This window comes from Oncorhynchus keta, chromosome 37 (assembly GCF_023373465.1).
Source record: "Oncorhynchus keta strain PuntledgeMale-10-30-2019 chromosome 37, Oket_V2, whole genome shotgun sequence".
Lineage (NCBI taxonomy): Eukaryota > Metazoa > Chordata > Actinopteri > Salmoniformes > Salmonidae > Oncorhynchus > Oncorhynchus keta.
In genome coordinates, this window is record NC_068457.1 from 21,623,017 (window position 1) to 21,648,269 (window position 25,253).

At 45.8% G+C, this 25,253-nt stretch overlaps 1 protein-coding gene across 2 annotated transcripts in view; it reads right to left on the reverse strand.

Moving 5' to 3' along the window:
- The window catches only part of LOC118377276 (fibroblast growth factor 14-like), a 96,385-nt gene that overhangs the window by 55,560 nt on the left and 15,572 nt on the right, over window positions 1-25,253 (reverse strand). Inside the window, exon 1 of one of the 2 annotated variants that reach the window (XM_052499715.1) lies at window positions 18,506-18,630. The exons of the other annotated variant lie outside the window; for it this stretch is intronic. Within the exon in view, the coding sequence (XP_052355675.1) occupies window positions 18,506-18,575 (70 nt within the window). The 5' untranslated portion in view covers window positions 18,576-18,630. Of the gene's footprint in view, window positions 1-18,505; window positions 18,631-25,253 lie in introns of those variants that run through there. 2 annotated transcript variants of the gene reach the window in all.

Here is a 25,253-nt window from a genome sequence, read left to right on the forward strand (position 1 = left end):
GAGGCTGTCATTCACCATCCAGTCATTCACCATACAGTCAGTAAAATCTCTGTAACATGGGGGCTGTCATTCACCATCCAGTCAGTAACCTCTATGAAACATGGGGGCTGTCATTTACCATCCAGTCAGTATCCTCTATGTAACATGGGGGCTGTCATTCACCATCCAGTCAGTAACCTCTATGTAACATGGGGGCTGTCATTCACCATCCAGTCAGTAACCATCCAGTCATTCACCATCCGGTCAGCAACCTCTCTTTAACATGGGGGCTGTCATTCACCATCCAGTCAGTAACCTCTCTGTAACATGGGGGGCAGTCATTCACCATCCAGTCAGTAACCTCTCTGTAACATGGGGGGCTATCATTCACCATCCAGTCAGTAACCTCTCTGTAACATGGGGGCTGTCATTCACCATCCAGTCAGTAAACTCTCTGTAACATGGGGGGCTGTCATTCACCATCCAGTCAGTAACCTCTCTGTAACATGGGGGGCTGTCATTCACCATCCAGTCAGTAACCTCTCTGTAACATGGGGGGCTGTCATTCACCATCCAGTCAGTAACCTCTCTATAACATGGGGGTCATTCACCATCCAGTCATTCACCATCCAGTCAGTAACCTCTCTGTAACATGGGGGCTGTCATTCAATGTCAGTCAGTAACCTCTCTGTAACATGGAGGCTGTCATTCACCATCCAGTCATTCACCATCAAGTCAGTAACCATCCAGTCATTCACCATCCAGTCAGCAACCTCTCTGTAACATGGGGCTGTCATTCACCATCCAGTCAGTAACCTCTCTGTAACATGGGGGCTATCATTCACCATCCAGTCAGTAACCTCTCTGTAACATGGGGGCTGTCATTCACCATCCAGTCAGTAACCTCTCTGTAACATGGGGGCTCTCATTCACCATCCAGTCAGTAACCTCTCTATATCATGGGGGCTGTCATTCACCATCCAGTCAGGAAAATCTCTGTAACATGGGGGGCTGTCATTCACCATCCAGTCAGTAACCTCTCTATAACATGGGGGCTGTCATTCACCATCCAGTCATTCATCATCCAGTCAGTAACCTCTCTGTAACATGGGGTGCTGTCATTCAATATCCAGTCAGTAACCTCTCTGTAACATGGGGGCTGTCATTCACCATCCAGTCAGTAACCTCTCTGTAACATGGGGGCTGTCATTTACCATCCAGTCAGTAACCTCTCTGTAACATGGGAGGCTGTCATTCACAATCCAGTCATTCACCATCCAGTCAGTAAAATCTCTGTAACATGGGGGCTGTCATTCACCATCCAGTCAGTAACCTCTATGTAACATGGGGGCTGTCATTTACCATCCAGTCAGTAACCTCACTGTAACATGGGAGGCTGTCATTCACCATCCAGTCATTCACCATCCAGTCAGTAAAATCTCTGTAACATGGGGGCTGTCATTCACCATCCAGTCAGTAACCTCTATGTAACATGGGGGCTGTCATTTACCATCCAGTCAGTAACCTCTCTGTAACATGGGGGGCTGTCATTCACCATCCAGTCATTCACCATCCAGTCAGTAACCATCCAGTCATTCACCATCCAGTCAGCAACCTCTCTGTAACATGGGGGCTGTCCTTCACCATCCAGTCAGTAACCTCTCTGTAACATGGGGGGCTGTCATTCACCATCCAGTCAGTAACCTCTCTGTAACATGGGGGGCTATCATTCACCATCCAGTCAGTAACCTCTCTGTAACATGGGGTCTGTCATTCACCATCCAGTCAGTAACCTCTCTGTAACATGGGGGGCTGTCATTCACCATCCAGTCAGTAACCTCTCTGTAACATGGGGGGCAGTCATTCACCATCCAGTCAGTAACCTCTCTGTAACATGGGGGGCTATCATTCACCATCCAGTCAGTAACCTCTCTGTAACATGGGGGCTGTCATTCACCATCCAGTCAGTAACCTCTCTGTAACATGGGGGGCTGTCATTCACCATCCAGTCAGTAACCTCTCTGTAACATGGGGGGCTGTCATTCACCATCCAGTCATTCACCATCCAGTCAGTAACCATCCAGTCATTCACCATCCAGTCAGCAACCTCTCTGTAACATGGGGGCTGTCCTTCACCATCCAGTCAGTAACCTCTCTGTAACATGGGGGCAGTCATTCACCATCCAGTCAGTAACCTCTCTGTAACATGGGGGCTGTCATTCACCATCCAGTCAGTAACCTCTCTGTAACATGGGGGCTCTCATTCACCATCCAGTCAGTAACCTCTATGTAACATGGGGGCTGTCATTCACAATCCAGTCAGTAACCTCTCTATAACATGGGGACTGTCATTCACCATCCAGTCATTCACCATCCAGTCAGTAACCTCTCTGTAACATGGGGGCTGTCATTCAATATCCAGTCAGTAACCTCTCTGTAACATGGAGGCTGTCATTCACCATCCAGTCATTCACCATCCAGTCATTCACCATCCAGTCAGTAACCATCCAGTCATTCACCATCCAGTCAGCAACCTCTCTGTAACATGGGGGCTGTCATTCACCATCCAGTCAGTAACCTCTCTGTAACATGGGGGCAGTCATTCACCATCCAGTCAGTAACCTCTCTGTAACATGGGGGCTATCATTCACCATCCAGTCAGTAACCTCTCTGTAACATGGGGGCTGTCCTTCACCATCCAGTCAGTAACCTCTCTCTGTAACATGGGGGCTGTCATTCACCATCCAGTCAGTAACCTCTCTGTAACATGGGGGCTGTCACTCACCATCCAGTCAGTAACCTCTCTGTAACATGGGGGCTGTCATTCACCATCCAGCCAGTAACCTCAGTAACCTCTGTAACATGGGGGCTGTCATTCACCATCCAGTCAGTAACCTAACCTCTATAACATGGGGGCTGTCATTCACCATCCAGTCATTCACCATCCAGTCAGTAACCTCTCTGTAACATGGGGGGCTGTCATTCAATATCCAGCCAGTAAACTCTCTGTAACATGGAGGCTGTCATTCACCATCCAGTCATTCACCATCCAGTCAGTAACCTCTCTGTAACATGGGTGCTGTCATTCACCATCCAGTCATTCACCATCCAGTCAGTAACCTCTCTGTAACATGGGTGCTGTCATTCACCATCCAGTCATTCACCATCCAGTCAGTAACCTCTCTGTAACATGGGGGCTGTCATTCACCATCCAGTCAGTAACCTCTCTGTAACATGGGGGCTGTCATTCACCATCCAGTCAGTAACCTCTCTGTAACATGGGGGCTGTCATTTACCATCCAGTCAGTAACCTCTCTGTAACATGGGAGGCTGTCATTCACCATCCAGTCATTCACCATACAGTCAGTAAAATCTCTGTAACATGGGGGCTGTCATTCACCATCCAGTCAGTAACCTCTATGAAACATGGGGGCTGTCATTTACCATCCAGTCAGTATCCTCTATGTAACATGGGGCTGTCATTCACCATCCAGTCAGTAACCTCTATGTAACATGGGGCTGTCATTCACCATCCAGTCAGTAACCTCTATGTAACATGGGGGCTGTCATTCACCATCCAGTCAGTAACCTCTCTGTAACATGGGGGCAGTCATTCACCATCCAGTCAGTAACCTCTCTGTAACATGGGGGGCTATCATTCACCATCCAGTCAGTAACCTCTCTGTAACATGGGGGCTGTCATTCACCATCCAGTCAGTAAACTCTCTGTAACATGGGGGGCTGTCATTCACCATCCAGTCAGTAACCTCTCTGTAACATGGGGGGCTGTCATTCACCATCCAGTCAGTAACCTCTCTGTAACATGGGGGCTGTCATTCACCATCCAGTCAGTAACCTCTCTATAACATGGGGGCTGTCATTCACCATCCAGTCATTCACCATCCAGTCAGTAACCTCTCTGTAACATGGGGGGCTGTCATTCAATGTCCAGTCAGTAACCTCTCTGTAACATGGAGGCTGTCATTCACCATCCAGTCATTCACCATCAAGTCAGTAACCATCCAGTCATTCACCATCCAGTCAGCAACCTCTCTGTAACATGGGGGCTGTCATTCACCATCCAGTCAGTAACCTCTCTGTAACATGGGGGGCTATCATTCACCATCCAGTCAGTAACCTCTCTGTAACATGGGGGCTGTCATTCACCATCCAGTCAGTAACCTCTCTGTAACATGGGGGCTCTCATTCACCATCCAGTCAGTAACCTCTCTATATCATGGGGGCTGTCATTCACCATCCAGTCAGGAAAATCTCTGTAACATGGGGGGCTGTCATTCACCATCCAGTCAGTAACCTCTCTATAACATGGGGGCTGTCATTCACCATCCAGTCATTCATCATCCAGTCAGTAACCTCTCTGTAACATGGGGTGCTGTCATTCAATATCCAGTCAGTAACCTCTCTGTAACATGGGGGCTGTCATTCACCATCCAGTCAGTAACCTCTCTATAACATGGGGGCTGTCATTCACCATCCAGTCATTCATCATCCAGTCAGTAACCTCTCTGTAACATGGGGTGCTGTCATTCAATATCCAGTCAGTAACCTCTCTGTAACATGGGGGCTGTCATTCACCATTCAGTCAGTAACCTCTCTGTAACATGGGGGCTCTCATTCACCATCCAGTCAGTAACCTCTCTATATCATGGGGGCTGTCATTCACCATCCAGTCAGTAAAATCTCTATAACATGGGGGGCTGTCATTCACCATCCAGTCAGTAACCTCTCTATAACATGGAGGCTGTCATTCACCATCCAGTCATTCACCATCCAGTCAGTAACCTCTCTGTAACATGGGTGCTGTCATTCACCATCCAGTCATTCACCATCCAGTCAGTAACCTCTCTGTAACATGGGTGCTGTCATTCACCATCCAGTCATTCACCATCCAGTCAGTAACCTCTCTGTAACATGGGGGCTGTCATTCACCATCCAGTCATTCACCATCCAGTCATTCACCATCCAGTCAGTAACCATCCAGTCATTCACAATCCAGTCAGCAACCTCTCTGTAACATGGGGGCTGTCATTCACCATCCAGTCAGTAACCTCTCTGTAACATGGGGGGCAGTCATTCACCATCCAGTCAGTAACCACTCTGTAACATGGGGGGCTATCATTCACCATCCAGTCAGTAACCTCTCTGTAACATGGGGGCTGTCATTCACCATCCAGTCAGTAACCTCTCTGTAACACGGGGGCTCTCATTCACCATCCAGTCAGTAACCTCTCTATATCATGGGGGCTGTCATTCACCATCCAGTCAGTAAAATCTCTGTAACATGGGGGGCTGTCATTCACCATCCAGTCAGTAACCTCTCTATAACATGGGGGCTGTCATTCACCATCCAGTCAGTAACCTCTCTGTAACATGGGGGGGCTGTCATTCAATATCCAGTCAGTAACCTCTCTGTAACATGGAGGCTGTTATTCACCATCCAGTCATTCACCATCCAGTCAGTAACCTCTCTGTAACATGGGTGCTGTCATTCCCCATCCAGTCATTCACCATCCAGTCAGTAAAATCTCTGTAACATGGGGGCTGTCATTCACCATCCAGTCAGTAACCTCTATGTAACATGGGGGCTGTCATTTACCATCCAGTCAGTAACCTCTCTGTAACATGGGGGGCTGTCATTCACCATCCAGTCATTCACCATCCAGTCAGTAACCTCTCTGTAACATGGGGACTGTCATTTACCATCCAGTCAGTAACCTCTCTGTAACATGGGAGGCTGTCATTCACCATCCAGTCATTCACCATCCAGTCAGTAAAATCTCTGTAACATGGGGGCTGTCATTCACCATCCAGTCAGTAACCTCTATGTAACATGGGGGCTGTCATTTACCATCCAGTCAGTAACCTCTCTGTAACATGGGGGCTCTCATTCACCATCCAGTCAGTAACCTCTCTGTAACATGGGGGCTGTCATTTACCATCCAGTCAGTAACCTCTCTGTAACATGGGGTCTCTCATTCACCATCCAGTCAATAACCTCTCTGTAACATGGGTGCTGTCATTCACCATCCAGTCATTCACCATCCAGTCAGTAACCTCTCTGTAACATGGGGGGCTGTCATTCAATATCCAGTCAGTAACCTCTCTGTAACATGGAGGCTGTCATTCACCATCCAGTCATTCACCATCCAGTCATTCACCATCCAGTCAGTAACCATCCAGTCATTCACCATCCAGTCAGCAACCTCTCTGTAACATGGGGGCTGTCATTCACCATCCAGTCAGTAACCTCTCTGTAACATGGGGGGCAGTCATTCACCATCCAGTCAGTAGCCTCTCTGTAACATGGGGGCTGTCATTCACCATCCAGTCAGTAATCTCTCTGTAACATGGGGGCTGTCATTCACCATCCAGTCAGTAACCTCTCTGTAACATGGGGGGCTGTCATTCACCATCCAGTCATTCACCATCCAGTCAGTAACCTCTCTGTAACATGGGGGCTGTCATTCAATATCCAGTCAGTAACCTCTCTGTAACATGGGGGGCAGTCATTCACCATCCAGTCAGTAACCTCTCTATATCATGGGGGCTGTCATTCACCATCCAGTCAGTAAAATCTCTGTAACATGGGGGGCTGTCATTCACCATCCAGTCAGTAACCTCTCTATAACATGGGGGCTGTCATTCACCATCCAGTCATTCACCATCCAGTCAGTAACCTCTCTGTAACATGGGGGGGCTGTCATTCAATATCCAGTCAGTAACCTCTCTGTAACATGGAGGCTGTTATTCACCATCCAGTCATTCACCATCCAGTCAGTAACCTCTCTGTAACATGGGTGCTGTCATTCCCCATCCAGTCATTCACCATCCAGTCAGTAACCTCTCTGTAACATGGGTGCTGTCATTCACCATCCAGTCATTCACCATCCAGTCAGTAACCTCTCTGTAACATGGGGGCTGTCATTCACCATCCAGTCATTCACCATCCAGTCATTCACCATCCAGTCAGTAACCATCCAGTCATTCACAATCCAGTCAGCAACCTCTCTGTAACATGGGGGCTGTCATTCACCATCCAGTCAGTAACCTCTCTGTAACATGGGGGGCAGTCATTCACCATCCAGTCAGTAACCACTCTGTAACATGGGGGGCTATCATTCACCATCCAGTCAGTAACCTCTCTGTAACATGGGGGCTGTCATTCACCATCCAGTCAGTAACCTCTCTGTAACACGGGGGCTCTCATTCACCATCCAGTCAGTAACCTCTCTATATCATGGGGGCTGTCATTCACCATCCAGTCAGTAAAATCTCTGTAACATGGGGGGCTGTCATTCACCATCCAGTCAGTAACCTCTCTATAACATGGGGGCTGTCATTCACCATCCAGTCAGTAACCTCTCTGTAACATGGGGGGGCTGTCATTCAATATCCAGTCAGTAACCTCTCTGTAACATGGAGGCTGTTATTCACCATCCAGTCATTCACCATCCAGTCAGTAACCTCTCTGTAACATGGGTGCTGTCATTCCCCATCCAGTCATTCACCATCCAGTCAGTAAAATCTCTGTAACATGGGGGCTGTCATTCACCATCCAGTCAGTAACTTCTATGTAACATGGGGGCTGTCATTTACCATCCAGTCAGTAACCTCTCTGTAACATGGGGGCTGTCATTCACCATCCAGTCATTCACCATCCAGTCAGTAACCTCTCTGTAACATGGGGACTGTCATTTACCATCCAGTCAGTAACCTCTCTGTAACATGGGAGGCTGTCATTCACCATCCAGTCATTCACCATCCAGTCAGTAAAATCTCTGTAACATGGGGGCTGTCATTCACCATCCAGTCAGTAACCTCTATGTAACATGGGGGCTGTCATTTACCATCCAGTCAGTAACCTCTCTGTAACATGGGGGCTCTCATTCACCATCCAGTCAGTAACCTCTCTGTAACATGGGGGCTGTCATTTACCATCCAGTCAGTAACCTCTCTGTAACATGGGGTCTCTCATTCACCATCCAGTCAATAACCTCTCTGTAACATGGGTGCTGTCATTCACCATCCAGTCATTCACCATCCAGTCAGTAACCTCTCTGTAACATGGGGGGCTGTCATTCAATATCCAGTCAGTAACCTCTCTGTAACATGGAGGCTGTCATTCACCATCCAGTCATTCACCATCCAGTCATTCACCATCCAGTCAGTAACCATCCAGTCATTCACCATCCAGTCAGCAACCTCTCTGTAACATGGGGGCTGTCATTCACCATCCAGTCAGTAACCTCTCTGTAACATGGGGGGCAGTCATTCACCATCCAGTCAGTAGCCTCTCTGTAACATGGGGGGCTATCATTCACCATCCAGTCAGTAATCTCTCTGTAACATGGGGGCTGTCATTCACCATCCAGTCAGTAACCTCTCTGTAACATGGGGGCTGTCATTCACCATCCAGTCATTCACCATCCAGTCAGTAACCTCTCTGTAACATGGGGGGGCTGTCATTCAATATCCAGTCAGTAACCTCTCTGTAACATGGGGGGCAGTCATTCACCATCCAGTCAGTAACCTCTCTATATCATGGGGGCTGTCATTCACCATCCAGTCAGTAAAATCTCTGTAACATGGGGGGCTGTCATTCACCATCCAGTCAGTAACCTCTCTATAACATGGGGGCTGTCATTCACCATCCAGTCATTCACCATCCAGTCAGTAACCTCTCTGTAACATGGGGGGGCTGTCATTCAATATCCAGTCAGTAACCTCTCTGTAACATGGAGGCTGTTATTCACCATCCAGTCAGTAACCTCTCTGTAACATGGGGTCTCTCATTCACCATCCAGTCAGTAACCTCTCTGTAACATGGGTGCTGTCATTCCCCATCCAGTCATTCACCATCCAGTCAGTAACCTCTCTGTAACATGGGTGCTGTCATTCACCATCCAGTCATTCACCATCCAGTCAGTAACCTCTCTGTAACATGGGGGCTGTCATTCACCATCCAGTCAGTAACCTCTCTGTAACATGGGGGCTGTCATTTACCATCCAGTCAGTAACCTCTCTGTAACATGGGAGGCTGTCATTCACCATCCAGTCATTCACCATCCAGTCAGTAAAATCTCTGTAACATGGGGGCTGTCATTCACCATCCAGTCAGTAACCTCTATGTAACATGGGGGCTGTCATTTACCATCCAGTCAGTAACCTCTCTGTAACATGGGGGGCTGTCATTCACCATCCAGTCATTCACCATCCAGTCAGTAACCATCCAGTCATTCACCATCCAGTCAGTAACCTCTCTGTAACATGGGGGCTGTCATTTACCATCCAGTCAGTAACCTCTCTGTAACATGGGAGGCTGTCATTCACCATCCAGTCATTCACCATCCAGTCAGTAAAATCTCTGTAACATGGGGGCTGTCATTCACCATCCAGTCAGTAACCTCTATGTAACATGGGGGCTGTCATTTACCATCCAGTCAGTAACCTCTCTGTAACATGGGGGCTCTCATTCACCATCCAGTCAGTAACCTCTCTGTAACATGGGGGCTGTCATTTACCATCCAGTCAGTAACCTCTCTGTAACATGGGGTCTCTCATTCACCATCCAGTCAGTAACCTCTCTGTAACATGGGTGCTGTCATTCACCATCCAGTCATTCACCATCCAGTCAGTAACCTCTCTGTAACATGGGGGGCTGTCATTCAATATCCAGTCAGTAACCTCTCTGTAACATGGAGGCTGTCATTCACCATCCAGTCATTCACCATCCAGTCATTCACCATCCAGTCAGCAACCTCTCTGTAACATGGGGGCTGTCATTCACCATCCAGTCAGTAACCTCTCTGTAACATGGGGGGCAGTCATTCACCATCCAGTCAGTAGCCTCTCTGTAACATGGGGGGCTATCATTCACCATCCAGTCAGTAATCTCTCTGTAACATGGGGGATGTCATTCACCATCCAGTCAGTAACCTCTCTGTAACATGGGGGGCTGTCATTCACCATCCAGTCAGTAACCTCTCTGTAACATGGGGGGCTGTCATTCACCATCCAGTCAGTAACCTCTCTGTAACATGGGGTCTGTCATTCACCATCCAGCCAGTAACCTCTCTGCAACATGGGGGCTGTCATTCACCATCCAGTCAGTAACCTCTCTGTAACATGGGTGCTGTCATTCACCATCCAGTCATTCACCATCCAGTCAGTAACCTCTCTGTAACATGGGTGCTGTCATTCACCATCCAGTCATTCACCATCCAGTCAGTAACCTCTCTGTAACATGGGGGGCTGTCATTCACCATCCAGTCATTCACCATCCAGTCAGTAACCATCCAGTCATTCACCATCCAGTCAGTAACCTCTCTGTAACATGGGGGCTGTCATTTACCATCCAGTCAGTAACCTCTCTGTAACATGGGAGGCTGTCATTCACCATCCAGTCATTCACCATCCAGTCAGTAAAATCTCTGTAACATGGGGGCTGTCATTCACCATCCAGTCATTCACCATCCAGTCAGTAAAATCTCTGTAACATGGGGGCTGTCATTCACCATCCAGTCAGTAACCTCTATGTAACATGGGGGCTGTCATTTACCATCCAGTCATTAACCTCTCTGTAACATGGGGGGCTGTCATTCACCATCCAGTCAGTAACCTCTCTGTAACATGGGGGCTGTCATTTACCATCCAGTCATTAACCTCTCTGTAACATGGGGGGCTGTCATTCACCATCCAGTCAGTAACCTCTCTATAACATGGGGGCTGTCATTCACCATCCAGTCATTCACCATCCAGTCAGTAAAATCTCTGTAACATGGGGGCTGTCATTCACCATCCAGTCAGTAACCTCTATGTAACATGGGGGCTGTCATTTACCATCCAGTCATTAACCTCTCTGTAACATGGGGGCTGTCATTCACCGTCCAGTCAGTAACCTCTCTGTAACATGGGGGCTGTCATTCACCATCCAGTCAGTAACCTCTCTGTAACATGGGGGCTGTCATTTACCATCCAGTCAGTAACCTCTCTGTAACATGGGAGGCTGTCATTCACCATCCAGTCATTCACCATCCAGTCAGTAAAATCTCTGTAACATGGGGGCTGTCATTTACCATCCAGTCATTAACCTCTCTGTAACATGGGGGCTGTCATTCACCATCCAGTCAGTAACCTCTCTGTAACATGGGGGCTGTCATTTACCATCCAGTCATTCACCATCCAGTCAGTAAAATCTCTGTAACATGGGGGCTGTCATTCACCATCCAGTCAGTAACCTCTATGTAACATGGGGGCTGTCATTTACCATCCAGTCAGTAACCTCTCTATAACATGGGGGCTGTCATTCACCATCCAGTCATTCACCATCCAGTCAGTAAAATCTCTGTAACATGGGGGCTGTCATTCACCATCCAGTCAGTAACCTCTATGTAACATGGGGGCTGTCATTTACCATCCAGTCATTAACCTCTCTGTAACATGGGGGGCTGTCATTCACCATCCAGTCAGTAACCTCTCTATAACATGGGGGCTGTCATTCACCATCCAGTCATTCACCATCCAGTCAGTAACCTCTATGTAACATGGGGGCTGTCATTTACCATCCAGTCATTAACCTCTCTGTAACATGGGGGCTGTCATTCACCATCCAGTCAGTAACCTCTCTGTAACATGGGGGCTGTCATTCACCATCCAGTCAGCAACCTCTCTGTAACATGGGGGCTGTCATTCACCATCCAGTCAGTAACCTCTCTGTAACATGGGGGCTGTCATTCACCATCCAGTCAGTAACCTCTCTGTAACATGGGGGCTGTCATTCACCATCCAGTCAGTAACCTCTCTGTAACATGGGGGGCTATCATTCACCATCCAGTCAGTAACCTCTCTGTAACATGGGGGCTGTCATTCACCATCCAGTCAGTAACCTCTCTGTAACATGGGGGGCTGTCATTCACCATCCAGTCAGTAACCTCTCTGTAACATGGGGGGCTGTCATTCACCATCCAGTCAGTAACCTCTCTGTAACATGGGGGCTGTCATTCACCATCCAGCCAGTAACCTCTCTGCAACATGGGGGCTGTCATTCACCATCCAGTCAGTAACCTCTCTGTAACATGGGGGCTGTCATTCACCATCCAGTCATTCACCATCCAGTCAGTAACCTCTCTGTAACATGGGGGCTGTCATTCACCATCCAGTCAGTAAACTCTCTGTAACATGGGGGCTGTCATTCACCATCCAGTCAGTAACCTCTCTGTAACATGGGGGCTGTCATTTACCATCCAGTCAGTAACCTCTCTGTAACATGGGAGGCTGTCATTCACCATCCAGTCATTCACCATCCAGTCAGTAAAATCTCTGTAACATGGGGGCTGTCATTCACCATCCAGTCAGTAACCTCTATGTAACATGGGGGCTGTCATTTACCATCCAGTCAGTAACCTCTCTGTAACATGGGGGGCTGTCATTCACCATCCAGTCATTCACCATCCAGTCAGCAACCTCTCTGTAACATGGGGGCTGTCATTCACCATCCAGTCAGTAACCTCTCTGTAACATGGGGGCTGTCATTCACCATCCAGTCAGTAACCTCTCTGTAACATGGGGGCTGTCATTCACCATCCAGTCAGTAACCTCTCTGTAACATGGGGGGCTGTCATTCACCATCCAGTCAGTAACCTCTCTGTAACATGGGGGCTGTCATTCACCATCCAGTCAGTAACCTCTCTGTAACATGGGGGGCTGTCATTCACCATCCAGTCAGTCACTGCCAACCAATCAAGTTACAGTGATGGCACCTGTGGTCTAATGACGATTCAGTGATGATGTAGTAATGCCTTGCAAATAAATGGATCTAAATAAAACCTAATCTCCTCTCCTCCTCTCTCTCCTCCACCTCTCAACCTCTCCTTCCATGTCTATTTCCTCTCCTCCTCTCTCTCCTCCTCCTCTCAACCTCTCCTTCCATGTCTATTTCCTCTCCTCCTCTCTCTCCTCCACCTCTCAACCTCTCCTTCCATGTCTATTTCTCTCCTCCTCTCTCTCCTCCACCTCTCAACCTCTCCTTCCATGTCTATTTCCTCTCCTCCTCTCTCTCCTCCACCTCTCAACCTCTCCTTCCATGTCTATTTCCTCTCCTCCTCTCTCTCCTCCTCCTCTCTCTCCTCCTCCTCTCAACCTCTCCTTCCATGTCTATTTCCTCTCTTCCTCTCTCTCCTCCTCCTCTCAACCTCTCCTTCCATGTCTATTTCCTCTCCTCCTCTCTCTCCTCCACCTCTCAACCTCTCCTTCCATGTCTATTTCTCTCCTCCTCTCTCTCCTCCACCTCTCAACCTCTCCTTCCATGTCTATTTCCTCTCCTCCTCTCTCTCCTCCACCTCTCAACCTCTCCTTCCATGTCTATTTCCTCTCCTCCTCTCTCTCCTCCTCCTCTCTCTCCTCCTCCTCTCAACCTCTCCTTCCATGTCTATTTCCTCTCTTCCTCTCTCTCCTCCACCTCTCAACCTCTCCATCCATGTCTATTTCTTCTCCTCCTCTCTCTCATCCACCTCTCAACCTCTCCTTCCATGTCTATTTCCTCTCCTCCTCTCTCTCCTCCTCCTCTCTCTCCTCCTCCTCTCAACCTCTCCTTCCATGTCTATTTCCTCTCTTCCTCTCTCTCCTCCACCTCTCAACCTTTCCTTCCATGTCTATTTCCTCTCCTCCTCTCTCTCCTCCACCTCTCAACCTCTCCTTCCATGTCTATTTCCTCTCCTCCTCTCTCTCCTCCACCTCTCAACCTCTCCTTCCATGTCTATTTCCTCTCCTCCTCTCTCTCCTCCTCCTCTCAACCTCTCCTTCCATGTCTATTTCTCTCCTCCTCTCTCTCCTCCACCTCTCAACCTCTCCTTCCATGTCTATTTCCTCTCTTCCTCTCTCTCCTCCACCTCTCAACCTTTCCTTCCATGTCTATTTCTCTCCTCCTCTCTCTCCTCCACCTCTCAACCTCTCCTTCCATGTCTATTTCCTCTCCTCCTCTCTCTCCTCCACCTCTCAACCTCTCCTTCCATGTCTATTTCCTCTCCTCCTCTCTCTCCTCCACCTCTTAACCTTTCCTTCCATGTCTATTTCCTCTCCTCCTCTCTCTCCTCCTCCTCTCAACCTCTCCTTCCATGTCTATTTCCTCTCCTCCTCTCTCTCCTCCACCTCTCAACCTTTCCTTCCATGTCTATTTCCTCTCCTCCTCTCTCTCCTCCACCTCTCAACCTTTCCTTCCATGTCTATTTCCTCTCCTCCTCTCTCTCCTCCACCTCTCAACCTTTCCTTCCATGTCTATTTCCTCTCCTCCTCTCTCTCCTCCACCTCTCAAACTCTCCCTCCATGTCTATTTTCTCTCATCCTTTCTCTCCTCCTGTCTTTGTCTGTCTGTCTGGAGGTGAGTTAGAGGTCCCGTTGAGGGTCAATGGGGGTTTGGCTCCTAAAGGCCCACACTCTGCTGCTTCAGGGAATCAAGTTCTCCTGAGTGATGGCCAGAGTGGCCCCCAAAGAGATGTGGAGATGTGAAACAGCAAAAGGTGTATGCATGTGTGAACCTGCGTGTGTGTTCACCTCAACCTTAGAATAGGTTGAGGATAGAATGACCTAATAATCTGATTACAGTGTTTTTCGATTGCTAAACGACAGTGGACACAACTTGAGTCACATGTGCAAAACTCTAACTACAGTCTGCACAGCAGCAGTTCATGTGGACCAAACTCTAGTTCGTTTTTTTCATTGCTTGAACACAGTTTTCAAAACTCTACACACTTCTCCCATGACTTTAACCACAACCTGCACAACACTGTGGATTTACAGCACTTTGTTCAAATGCTAACACACTGCTGTCAAAACTGTGAACCACACATTCAAAACGGAATAGATTTCAGCCTTGTGCCTTTCAAACACTGCTGATTGCAATTTCAGCTGAAAGGCTAAGCAGGTGTCTTGTTTTAGACTTGTTAGTGAACACACACACATATTACAGTATATATAGGTAGAGCTCAGAAAGACTCATTTTGGAAATGGAACAAGGAAGATGGGTTCGTGGAGGGAGAAGGGTGGCAGGGAGAGGGGGATGCGTGGAGGAAGACAAAGAAGACAAAGAGATGTTATTTCAGATGAAATAAGGGCTACACTTATAGACCATGTCGTGAACCATGGTCTCTCATTGAGGGAGGCAGGCTTGAGGGTGCAACCCAATCTGCAAAGATCCACAGTGGCATCTGTAATGCAAATTTTCCATCATGCAAACAGGTGAGAGTTACATCCTTACAGTAAATGAAAACATTACAGGAATCTATTTTGTATTGTAATTATAGAATATTTACACAGATATATATTACAGTAAGTTTGACTGTAAAATATATTTTTACAACAGGACCCAAAGGCTGCCCCCAACAGGGGGAAGAGGAAAAATATTTTCAGATGCGCAGGAAAATGCTATTGTTGACATGGTTGTTGTCAACAATGCAATAAAACTGCGGGAGATTCAAGATAGAGTGCTGGCTGATAATGATATATTTGAAAATGTTAATTCTGTCAGCACAACAACTATTGCTCGAGTCCTAAAGAAACACCAAGTTACAATGAAACAGTTATATACACTGTACCGTTCGAGAGAAACAGTGAATGGGTAAAAGAGCAAAGATACCAATATGTCCAGGTAAGACTGTAAGCTGGATTTAACCTTGCCAAAACACGGCGCAGAGGAAGGAATGATATAGGTCAAAAGGCCACTGTGGATGTTCCAGGTCAAAGGGGGGGAAATATCACCATGTGTGCTGCAATGGCCAATGATGGTTTGCTTCTCAACACATCACTCATTGGCCCATACAACACAGAAAGGCTTATAGCTTTCCTAGAACAGCTCTATGCTCAGCTAGTGCCAGCAGAACAGGGGGAGCCAGTAAGAAACCCCCAAGTTTTTGTCATAGTTTGCGATAACGTTGCTTTTCACCACTCTGCAGCTGTCACAGATTGGTTGGCAGCACATCACAGATGTATGGTTTTGTACCTGCCTGCATATTCACCCTTCCTCAACCCAATAGAGGAGTTTTTCTCTGCCTGGAGGTGGAAAGTGTTTGGTCACCACCCACATGACCAAATGTCTCTTTTGGAAGCCATGCGTGCCGGATGTGAGGACACGAGTTCAGAGGACTGCCAGGATAAGGACTACTGGATAAGGCACTCCTGAAGGTTCTTCCCCAGGTGCATGGCAAGAGAAAACATTAGATGTGATGTTGAACAAAACCTGAGGCCTGATGCTAGAGAGAGGCAGGATTAGCCCCTCAATTATTTGTTTGAATTACAGTATGTACTTTTAGTTTCTACTTTTTTTTTCTCATTACTGTAATTCCGTAAATTACTACAGACTATTGAAGCAAACTGCTAATTTTCATTTACCTTAAAGAATTGTTATGTTCTAAACATTTTAATAAATCATGTGAAAGAATGTCACTATTTTCTTTGAAGAAAATATTACTTTGTATGAAGTCACTGAAATTGTTCAAACTGTAAAGATGAAAAGTTTGCATTTTCTGTATTGGTGTTTGATGCTAGTGTTTTTACTCTCAGTGTGTTCTGAGTGACAGTGTGTGTTATCTCAGTGAGGGTTGTGCATAGTGTTTGCCTGCACTGAGCGTGTTTTGAGCCATGTGTTAAGAGTTGTGTTGCTTGGAATGAGTTTTGCAGGTGATGTGAACTGTTTAGCTCAGGTGACTGTTGGTAATGCAGACTGTAGTTAGAGTTTTGCACACGTGACTCCAGTTGTGCCCACTGTCATTTAGCAATCGAAAAAAAACTATAATAATCTGTTGACATTTAAGGATGAGAAGGACTAGAGATGGTATGAAAGGGACCTGGCTGTCAGCGATTGGGTGCAGAGATGTAGCGGAGTCAGGCGCAGGACACAGGTTTGAGCAACACAACGGAGTTTACTCAAAAAAGTCAAGCAAGAGTCCAAATAGGAAAATACATACACACTAACACCTACAACAACCACTAAGACACCAACAATCACGGACAGAACAGAAATGTATGCCAGAGGGTTAAATAAGGAACATGATATGGGAATTGAAACCAGGTGTGATTAATACAGACAAAACTAAACTAAACTGAAACATGGATCGTGGTGACTAGAAAGCCGGTGACATCGACCGCCGAACAAGGAGAAGGGCCGACTTCGGCGCTATATGTACCAAGTGTCTCAGAGTCGGATGGCTGATTTAGGATCAGTTTTTGCCTTGTAGATCACAATGAATAAGATTACATATACAGAGGGGACCTGACCTGAGATCAGCACACCTACTCTGAGATGCTTGATACATATGAATCCTGAGGTGTTCAGGGCTGATAAGTATACAGCTGTAAATATCCTGCATTTATTATTAGTATACAGGTCAGTCAACACTAGAGAGGTTTCCATGGCAGGGACAATACCAGGTGCTGACAACCTTGGAAAATATGCTCGTACACACACACACACACACACACACACACACACACACACACACACACACACACACACACACACACACACACACACACACACACACACACACACACACACACACACACACACACACACACACACACACACACACACACACACACACAGCACTCTTCAAACAGTCCTCAGACAGAGACTTGAGTCTGACGCCTACTTATCAACACCTTTACAAACTTCAGGGGTCAGGTCACACTGTGTGTGTGTGTGTGTGTGTGTGTGTGTGTGTGTGTGTGTGTGTGTGTGTGTGTGTGTGTGTGTGTGTGTGTGTGTGTGTGTGTGTGTGTGTGTGTGTGTGTGTGTGTGTGTGTGTGTGTGTGTGTGTGTGTGTGTGTGTGTGTGTGTGTGTGTGTGTGTGTGTGTGTGTGTGTGTGTGTGTGTGTGTGTGTGTGTGTGTGCGCGAATATGGAGTTTAAATCATGACCAGGGCGACAGAAAGAAAATCAACTGCTTCCAATTTAGGCAGCAATCACAGATAGAATCTGACAAGACATCACAATAGGGACAGACCGAATCTGCATGGACAGAATTTACTGTAACATGATGACATCATAACAAGGCCTGTGGGAATTTGACATGATGACTTCACAATAGGGCCAGACAAAATCTACAATGAAATCCCTGTAGGGCCACACTGAATATGGCATGAGGACATCACAATAGGGCCAGACAGAATATTTTATAACTTTATAAAAAAACAAATACCAAAGATGACTAGCTACAGGTTGACAGATTGAACAAGCAGACAATTCAGGCATCAACTGCTTGTTGTTTTGATTCTCAATTTCCCCCAGTGCAATAGTATTCTGAAACATCCAATAGGCTTCATCTGTGACCCAACAGGAACCCAGTGACTTACCAGAGTGTCCTGACCAGACAACCATAGTAACATCCCGTGACCCGCCTTTCTTCTCTTTCCTTTTCGCTCTGTCTCTCTCCCTTTCCCTCTCTCCCTCTCCCTCACTCCCTCACTCTGTTTACCTCTCCATCTCTCTTTTTCAAACTATCTAACCCATTCCTTACCTGGTGTGAGTTTCCCCAATGCATTACGTATCCTCCTCTCTGTTATCCGCAGCAATGTCTCTAAATCCATGAGCGACACAAACACCCTCCATGGACCCCCGGTTATATCTCTCCACTCCCCCTTCCCTATATCCAGAGCTAGGAATATCTCTGTTGTGTCATACAGTCATCAGGACTTCATAAGAAACACTGAGAGAGAAAGCGAGAGAGAGAGAAAGAGAGAGAGAGAGAGAGAGAGAGAGAGAGAGAGAGAGAGAGAGAGAGAGAGAGAGAGAGAGAGAGAGAGAGAGAGAGAGAGAGAGAGAGAGAGAGAGAGAGAGAGAGAGAGAGAGAGAGAGAGAGAGAGAGAGAGAGAGAGAGAGAGAGAGAGAGAGAGAGAGAGAGAGAGAGAGAGAATGGCCACCAGGAATGTTGTTGACTGGGGTCCTTATAAGTCTGTCTACTGGCTCCACTTCTGATGCTGTTGAAGCTTAGCAGAGATATCTGCACTGGTATCTGTCCTCACTTCCACACTCACTATGACAACATATAGACCCGAAGGGAAACCTCTAAACCCTTACCACGACCATGAGTTTGTGTTTCAGTGAGGAGCGATCAAAGACATGGGGGAATCATGAGCAGCTTTCAGATACTGGATAATGTATTAGAGAACAAACTAAACATGAAAACAGGAGTAGAGAAAACATAGATGTACATCAGTGTAGAGTGGCTGTTTAAAGATATGTGTCTGCAGACAACAGCGTTTGTAGGTTTAAGTGAGAAGAGATCAGGAGAAAGGTTGTATTTAGTGTAGAGTTAGTAATTCGGACTCAAGATGATAAGCTAATGAGAGCACACTAACATGATATGCACACACACACACACACACACACACACCAGGTCACTTGTGATACAAGTCAGTAAACTAACGTTTACCCGAACCCTAACTCCTAACCCTAAAACTAACTCTTAACATATTTCGAACACTTATTCTAACCTTAACCCTAAACCACCTAGAAATAGCATTTGACCTCGTGGGTATTAACAAAATGTCCTCAGTTGGTCAAACATTTTTTTGTTTACTATTCTTGTGGGCACTTTTGGTCCCCACAAGAATAGTTAAACACACACCCCAGATGTTAAACACACACACACAGATGCACATGGGGCACTGCACCACAAGATCTAATTTACAACCTAACAATTGTATCTGTAGCTTTTATTTTAAGTAAGCATTTCACTGCAATACCTGTTGTATTCGGCGCACGTGACAAACTTTGATTTGATTTGAAATGGAGAAATGTATATTTCTGAACCCTCTTGGACATAAGCAGCAGCGAGATAAGAAAAGACCCTCATTGATTTAACAATTATTTAAACAAAAATTACATTTGCTCTGTCAGAATTATACAGAACACGTCATCAACTGTGATGTCATAATTTGGAATCTGTTAAAAAGGTCAACAAAGTCACTTGTGATGCCATCAATTGGGATCTATTAAAATGACCAAACAGTGATGTCATATTGAGACTAATTTAGAATGGTGAACAACGTCCTTTGTGATGTCATAATGAGAAACCATCAGAATGGTCAACTAAACCCTGTAATGTCATTACATAATAAGAATTTATCACAATGGCAAGTAGAGGAAGGTGTATGCCATCTAAACTCCTCTTAGACATACAGAACAGGAGAGGCAGCAGGGCAAACTGCAGCACGTTATGTATTGGGCACACGCCTTTAACACCAGCCAGTAGACTAAGAGGAAGTGTGGTGGGTGGTAAAAATATATATGCCTCAGGCCCGGGCCACAGAGTCACAGAAGAGAGCGAGAGAGAGAGCGAAACAGAGAGACATGAAATGAGAGAGAAAGAGAGAAGAGAATAGAGAAGAGAGCTACCACTTACCACTATTGATTTGATATTGCGCATACACAAACATACACATACACTTAAATACACACACAGATACGCACACACACACACACACACTGACATGTCAACCTCAGCAGTAAGAACTCCATAAAGGACTTGTACTAATAGTGCAGTTCAGAGAAAAAAGAGAAATGGACAATTCAGCAAATCTCACTTTTCTCTTCTTTTTCCAGTCTGGGGCTGTCCAGATCAATGTATCATTGTATATAAAGGTGTTTTCAAGTCTGGGGCTGTCCAGCTCAATGTATCATTGTATATGAAGGTGTTTCCAGTCTGGGGCTGTCCAGCTCAATGTATCATTGTATATAAAGGTGTTTTCCAGTCTGGGGCTGTCCAGATCAATGTATCATTGTATATAAAGGTGTTTTCAAGTCTGGGGCTGTCCAGCTCAATGCATCATTGTATATAAAGTTGTTATACCAGTCTGGGGCTGTCCAGCTCAATGTATCATTGTATATGAAGGTGTTTCCAGTCTGGGGCTGTCCAGCTCAATGTACCATTGTATATAAAGGAGTTTCCAGTCTGGGGCTGTCCAGCTCAATGCATCCTTGTATATAAAGGTTTTTCCAGTCTGGGGCTGTCCAGGTCAATGTATCATTGTATATAATGGTGTTTTCCAGTCTATGGCTGCCCAGCTCAATGTACCATTGTATATAAAGGTGTTTCCCGTCTAGGGTGGGCAGCTCAATGTATCATTGTATATAAAGGTGTTTCCCGTCTGGGGTGGGCAGCTCAATGTATCATTGTATATAAAGGTGTTTTCCAGTCTATGCCTGCCCAGCTCAATGTATCATTGTATATAAAGGTGTTTCCAGTCTGGGGCTGTCCAGCTCAATGCATCATTGTATATAAAGGTGTTTCCAGTCTGGGGCTGTCCAGCTCAATGTATCATTGTATATAAAGGTGTTTTCCAGTCTGGGGCTGTCCAGCTCAATGTATCATTTGATATTAAGGTGTTTCTGGTCTGGGGCTGTCCAGCTCAATGTATCATTGTATATTAAGGTGTTACTGGTCTGGGGCTGTCCAGATCAATGTATCATTGTATATAAAGGTGTTTTCAAGTCTGGGGCTGTCCAGCTCAATGCATCATTGTATATAAAGGTGTTTCCAGTCTGGGGCTGTCCAGCTCAATGTATCATTGTATATAAAGGTGTTTTCCAGTCTGGGGCTGTCCAGCTCAATATATTATTGTATATAAAGGTGTTTCCAGTCTGGGGCTGTCCAGCTTAATGTATTATTGTATATAAAGGTGTTTTCCAGTCTATGCCTGCCCAGCTCAATGTATCATTGTATATAAAGGTGTTTTCCAGTCTGGGGCTGTCCAGCTCAATGTATCATTGTATATAAATGTGTTTCCAGTCTGGGGCTGTCCAGCTCAATGCATCATTGTATATAAATGTGTTTCCAGTCTGGGGCTGTCCAGCTCAATGTATCATTGTATATAAAGGTGTTTCCAGTCTGGGGCTGTCCAGCTCAATGTATCATTGTATATAAAGGTGTTTCCAGTCTGGTGGCTGTCCAGCTCAATGCATCATTGTATATAAAGGTGTTTCCAGTCTGGGGCTGTCCAGCTCAATGTATCATTGTATATAAAGGTGTTTCCAGTCTGGTGGCTGTCCAGCTCAATGTATCATTGTATATAAAGGTGTTTGCCAGTCTGGAGCTGGTCAGCTCAATGTATCATTGTATATAAAGGTGTTTTCCAGTCTGGGGCTGTCCAGCTCAATATATCATTGTATATAAAGGTGTCCCCAGTCTGGGGCTGTCCAGCTCAATGTATCATTGTATATAAAGGTGTTTTCCAGTCTGGGGCTGTCCAGCTCAATATATCATTGTATATAAAGGTGTCCCCAGTCTGGGGCTGTCCAGCTCAATGTATCATTGTATATAAAGGTTGTTTCCAGTCTGGTGGCTGTCCAGCTCAATGCATCATTGTATATAAAGGTGTCTCCAGTCTGGGGCTGTCCAGCTCAATGTATTATTGTATATAAAGGTTGTTTCCAGTCTGGTGGCTGTCCAGCTCAATGTTTCATTGTATATAAAGGTGTTTTCCAGTCTGGGGCTGTCCAGCTCAATGTATCATTGTATATAAAGGTGTCTCCAGTCTGGGGCTGTCCAGCTCAATGTATCATTGTATATAAAGGTTGTTTCCAGTCTGGGGTGGGCAGCTCAATGTATCATTGTATATAAAGGTGTTTTCCAGTCTGGGGCTGTCCAGGTCAATATATCATTGTATATAAAGGTGTCTCCAGTCTGGGGCTGTCCAGCTCAATGTATCATTGTATATAAAGGTTGTTTCCAGTCTGGTGGCTGTCCAGCTCAATGCATCATTGTATATAAAGGTGTCTCCAGTCTGGGGCTGTCCAGCTCAATGTATCATTGTATATAAAGGTTGTTTCCAGTCTGGTGGCTGTCCAGCTCAATGCATCATTGTATATAAAGGTGTCTCCAGTCTGGGGCTGTCCAGCTCAATGTATTATTGTATATAAAGGGTGTTTCCAGTCTGGTGGCTGTCCAGCTCAATGTATCATTGTATATAAAGGTGTTTGCCAGTCTGGGGCTGGTCAGCTCAATGTATCATTGTATATAAAGGTGTTTTCCAGTCTGGGGCTGTCCAGCTCAATATATCATTGTATATAAAGGTGTCCCCAGTCTGGGGCTGTCCAGCTCAATGTATCATTGTATATAAAGGTGTTTTCCAGTCTGGGGCTGTCCAGCTCAATATATCATTGTATATAAAGGTGTCCCCAGTCTGGGGCTGTCCAGCTCAATGTATCATTGTATATAAAGGTTGTTTCCAGTCTGGTGGCTGTCCAGCTCAATGCATCATTGTATATAAAGGTGTCTCCAGTCTGGGGCTGTCCAGCTCAATGTATTATTGTATATAAAGGTTGTTTCCAGTCTGGTGGCTGTCCAGCTCAATGTTTCATTGTATATAAAGGTGTTTTCCAGTCTGGGGCTGTCCAGCTCAATGTATCATTGTATATAAAGGTGTTTCCAGTTTGGGGCTGTCCAGCTCAATGTATCATTGTATATAAAGGTGTTTCCCGTCTGGGGTGGGCAGCTCAATGTATCATTGTATATAAAGGTGTTTTCCAGTCTGGGGCTGTCCAGGTCAATATATCATTGTATATAAAGGTGTCTCCAGTCTGGGGCTGTCCAGCTCAATGTATCATTGTATATAAAGGTTGTTTCCAGTCTGGTGGCTGTCCAGCTCAATGCATCATTGTATATAAAGGTGTCTACAGTCTGGGGCTGTCCAGCTCAATGTATTATTGTATATAAAGGTTGTTTCCAGTCTGGTGGCTGTCCAGCTCAATGTATCATTGTATATAAAGGTGTTTTCCAGTCTGGGGCTGTCCAGCTCAATGTATCATTGTATATAAATGTGTTTCCAGTCTGGGGCTGTCCAGCTCAATGCATCATTGTATATAAAGGTGTTTCCAGTCTGGGGCTGTCCAGCTCAATATATCATTGTATATAAAGGTGTCTCCAGTCTGGGGCTGTCCAGCTCAATGTATCATTGTATATAAAGGTTGTTTCCAGTCTGGTGGCTGTCCAGCTCAATGTATCATTGTATATAAAGGTGTCTCCAGTCTGGGGCTGTCCAGCTCAATGTATTATTGTATATAAAGTTTGTTTCCAGTCTGGTGGCTGTCCAGCTCAATGTATCATTGTATATAACGGTGTTTTCCAGTCTGGGGCTGTCCAGCTCAATGTATCATTGTATATAAAGGTGTTTCCAGTCTGGGGCTGTCCAGCTCAATGTATCATTGTATATAAAGGTGTTTCCAGTCTGGGGCTGTCCAGCTCAATGTATCATTGTATATAAAGGTGTTTCCAGTCTGGGGCTGTCCAGCTCAATGTATCCTTGTATATAAAGGTTTTTCCAGTCTGGGGCTGTCCAGGTCAATGTATCATTGTATATAATGGTGTTTTCTGTCTGGGGCTGTCCAGCTCAATGTATCATTGTATATAATGGTGTTTCCAGTCTGGGGCTGTCCAGGTCAATGTATCAATGTATATAATGGTGTTTTCTGTCTGGGGCTGTCCAGCTCAATGTATCATTGTATATAAAGGTGTTTTCCAGTCTGGGGCTGTCCAGCTCAATGTATCATTGGATATTAAGGTGTTTCTGGTCTGGGGCTGTCCAGATCAATGTATCATTGTATATAAAGGTGTTTCCAGTCTGGGGTGGGCAGGTCAATGTATCATTGTATATAATGTTTGTTTCCAGTCTATGGCTGTCCAGCTCAATGTATCATTGTATATAAAGGTGTTTCCGGTCTGGGGCTGTCCAGCTCAATGTATCATTGTATATAAAGGTGTTTCCAGTCTGGGGCTGTCCAGCTCAATGTATCATTGTATATAAAGGTGTTTCCAGTCTGAGGCTGTCCAGATCAATGTATCATTGTATATAAAGGTGTTTCCAGTCTGGGGCTGTCCAGCTCAATGTATCATTGTATATAATGGTGTTTTCGGTCTGGGGCTGTCCAGCTCAATGTATCATTGTATATAAAGGTTTTTCCGGTCTGGGGCTGTCCAGCTCAATGTATCATTGTATATAATGTTTTTTTCTGTCTGGGGCTGTCCAGCTCAATGTATCATTGTATATAATGGTGTTTCCAGTCTGGGGCTGTCCAGGTCAATGTATCAATGTATATAATGGTGTTTTCTGTCTGGGGCTGTCCAGCTCAATGTATCATTGTATATAAAGGTGTTTTCCAGTCTGGGGCTGTCCAGCTCAATGTATCATTGGATATTAAGGTGTTACTGGTCTGGGGCTGTCCAGATCAATGTATCATTGTATATAAAGGTGTTTCCAGTCTGGGGT